The sequence below is a fragment of the Nanorana parkeri genome, unplaced genomic scaffold, assembly GCF_000935625.1.
Source record: "Nanorana parkeri isolate BGI_ZX_2015 unplaced genomic scaffold, ASM93562v1 scaffold3665, whole genome shotgun sequence".
NCBI lineage: Eukaryota > Metazoa > Chordata > Amphibia > Anura > Dicroglossidae > Nanorana > Nanorana parkeri.
In genome coordinates, this window is record NW_017309933.1 from 9,709 (window position 1) to 11,448 (window position 1,740).

Below are 1,740 nucleotides of genomic sequence, written 5' to 3' on the forward strand. Positions count from 1 at the left end.
TCCCATCACTCTCATCGTCCCATCACTCTCATCATCCCATCACTCTCATCATCCCATCACTCTCATCATCCCATCACTCTCATCATCCCATCACTCTCATCATCCCATCACTCATCATCCCATCACTCTCATCATCCCATCACTCTCATCATCCCATCACTCTCATCATCCCATCACTCTCATCATCCCATCACTCTCATCATCCCATCACTCTCCATCCCATCACTCACACTCTCATCGTCCCATCACTCTCATCGTCCCATCACTCTCATCGTCCCATCACTCTCATCGTCCCATCACTCATCACTCTCATCATCCCATCACTCTCATCATCCCATCACTCATCACTCTCATCATCCTCTGTCTAGACTTCCTCCTCCCATCACTCTCATCATCCTCTCTCTAGACGTCCTCCTCCCATCACTCTCATCATCCTCTCTCTAGACTTCCTCCTCCCATCACTCTCATCATCCTCTCTCTAGACTTCCTCCTCCCATCACTCTCACCATCCTCTCTCTAGACTTCCTCCTCTGATGACTTTCACCATCCTCTGTCTAGATTTCCTCCTCCCATCACTCTCATCCTCCTCTGTCTAGACTTCCTCCTCCCATCACTCTCATCATCCTCTCTCTAGACTTCCTCCTCCCATCACTTTCATCCTCCTCTCTCTAGACTTCCTCCTCCCATGACTCTCATCATCCTCTCTCTAGACTTCCTCCTCCCATCACTCTCACCATCCTCTGTCTAGACTTCCTCCTCTGATGACTCTCATCATCCTCTCTCTAGACTTCCTCTTCCCATCACTCTCACCATCCTCTGTCTAGACTTCCTCCTCCCATGACTCTCATCATCCTCTCTAGACTTCCTCCTCCCATCACTCTCACCATCCTCTTTCTAGACTTCCTCCTCTGATGACTCTCATCATCCTCTGTCTAGACTTCCTCCTCCCATGACTCTCATCATCCTCTGTCTAGACTTCCTCCTCCCATGACTCTCATCATGCTCTGTCTAGACTTCCTCCTCCCATCACTCTCACCATCCTCTGTCTAGACTTCCTCCTCCCATCACTCTCATCATCCTCTGTCTGCAGTATTCTAGACTTCCGGAGAGTTCCTCCTGTTGCCGGCCGATTAGTCAATGTGACCAGCGACATCCTGGAGGTGACCAGCAATGCTGACTTGGAGAGTGTCTTCTTCGTCTCTCCAGGTATGGGGGTTGGGGGAGTGGACGTCTTGTGACATCTTTGGGTCTATTCCGGGTTCCTCCGTTGTCATTTGTCTCTTCTTTCCTCAGCAAACAATGTGTGCTTCTTTGCCAAGTGTTTATACATGTGTAAGACTGAGTATGCCGTGTGTGGGAGTCCGCACCTCATGGAGGGATCGCTCTCGGCATTCTTGCCTTCCCTGGCATTTGCCCCCCGTCTGTCTGTGCCGAGTCCCTGGATCCGCTCCTACACATTCACCGGGAAGGAGGAGTAAGTAGTCGGCGGTCTGCCATGTATGTGACTGCAAGACTGGCATCATAGTGAGCCCCAGAGGTCACACCAGAGGCAAAGCTTCCCCCCCAGAGGTCACGCCAGAGTCCAAGCATCCCCCCAGAGGTCACACCAGAGTCCAAGCATCCCCCCAGAGGTCACACCAGAGTCAAAGCTTCCCCCCCAGAGGTCACACCAGGGTCAAAGCTTCCCCCCCAGAGGTCACGCCAGAGTCCAAGCATCCCCCCAGAGGTCACACCAGAGTC

At 52.1% G+C, this 1,740-nt stretch overlaps 1 protein-coding gene across 1 annotated transcript in view; it reads left to right on the forward strand.

Annotated features, from left to right (window-relative positions):
* The window catches only part of LOC108803386 (pseudokinase FAM20A-like), a gene marked incomplete at its 5' end in the record, with an annotated part of 24,819 nt that overhangs the window by 9,284 nt on the left and 13,795 nt on the right, over positions 1–1,740 (forward strand). Inside the window, 2 exons of the mRNA XM_018575229.1 lie at positions 1,051–1,206; positions 1,294–1,474. Coding sequence (XP_018430731.1) covers positions 1,051–1,206; positions 1,294–1,474 — 337 coding nt within the window. The remainder of the gene's footprint in view (positions 1–1,050; positions 1,207–1,293; positions 1,475–1,740) is intronic.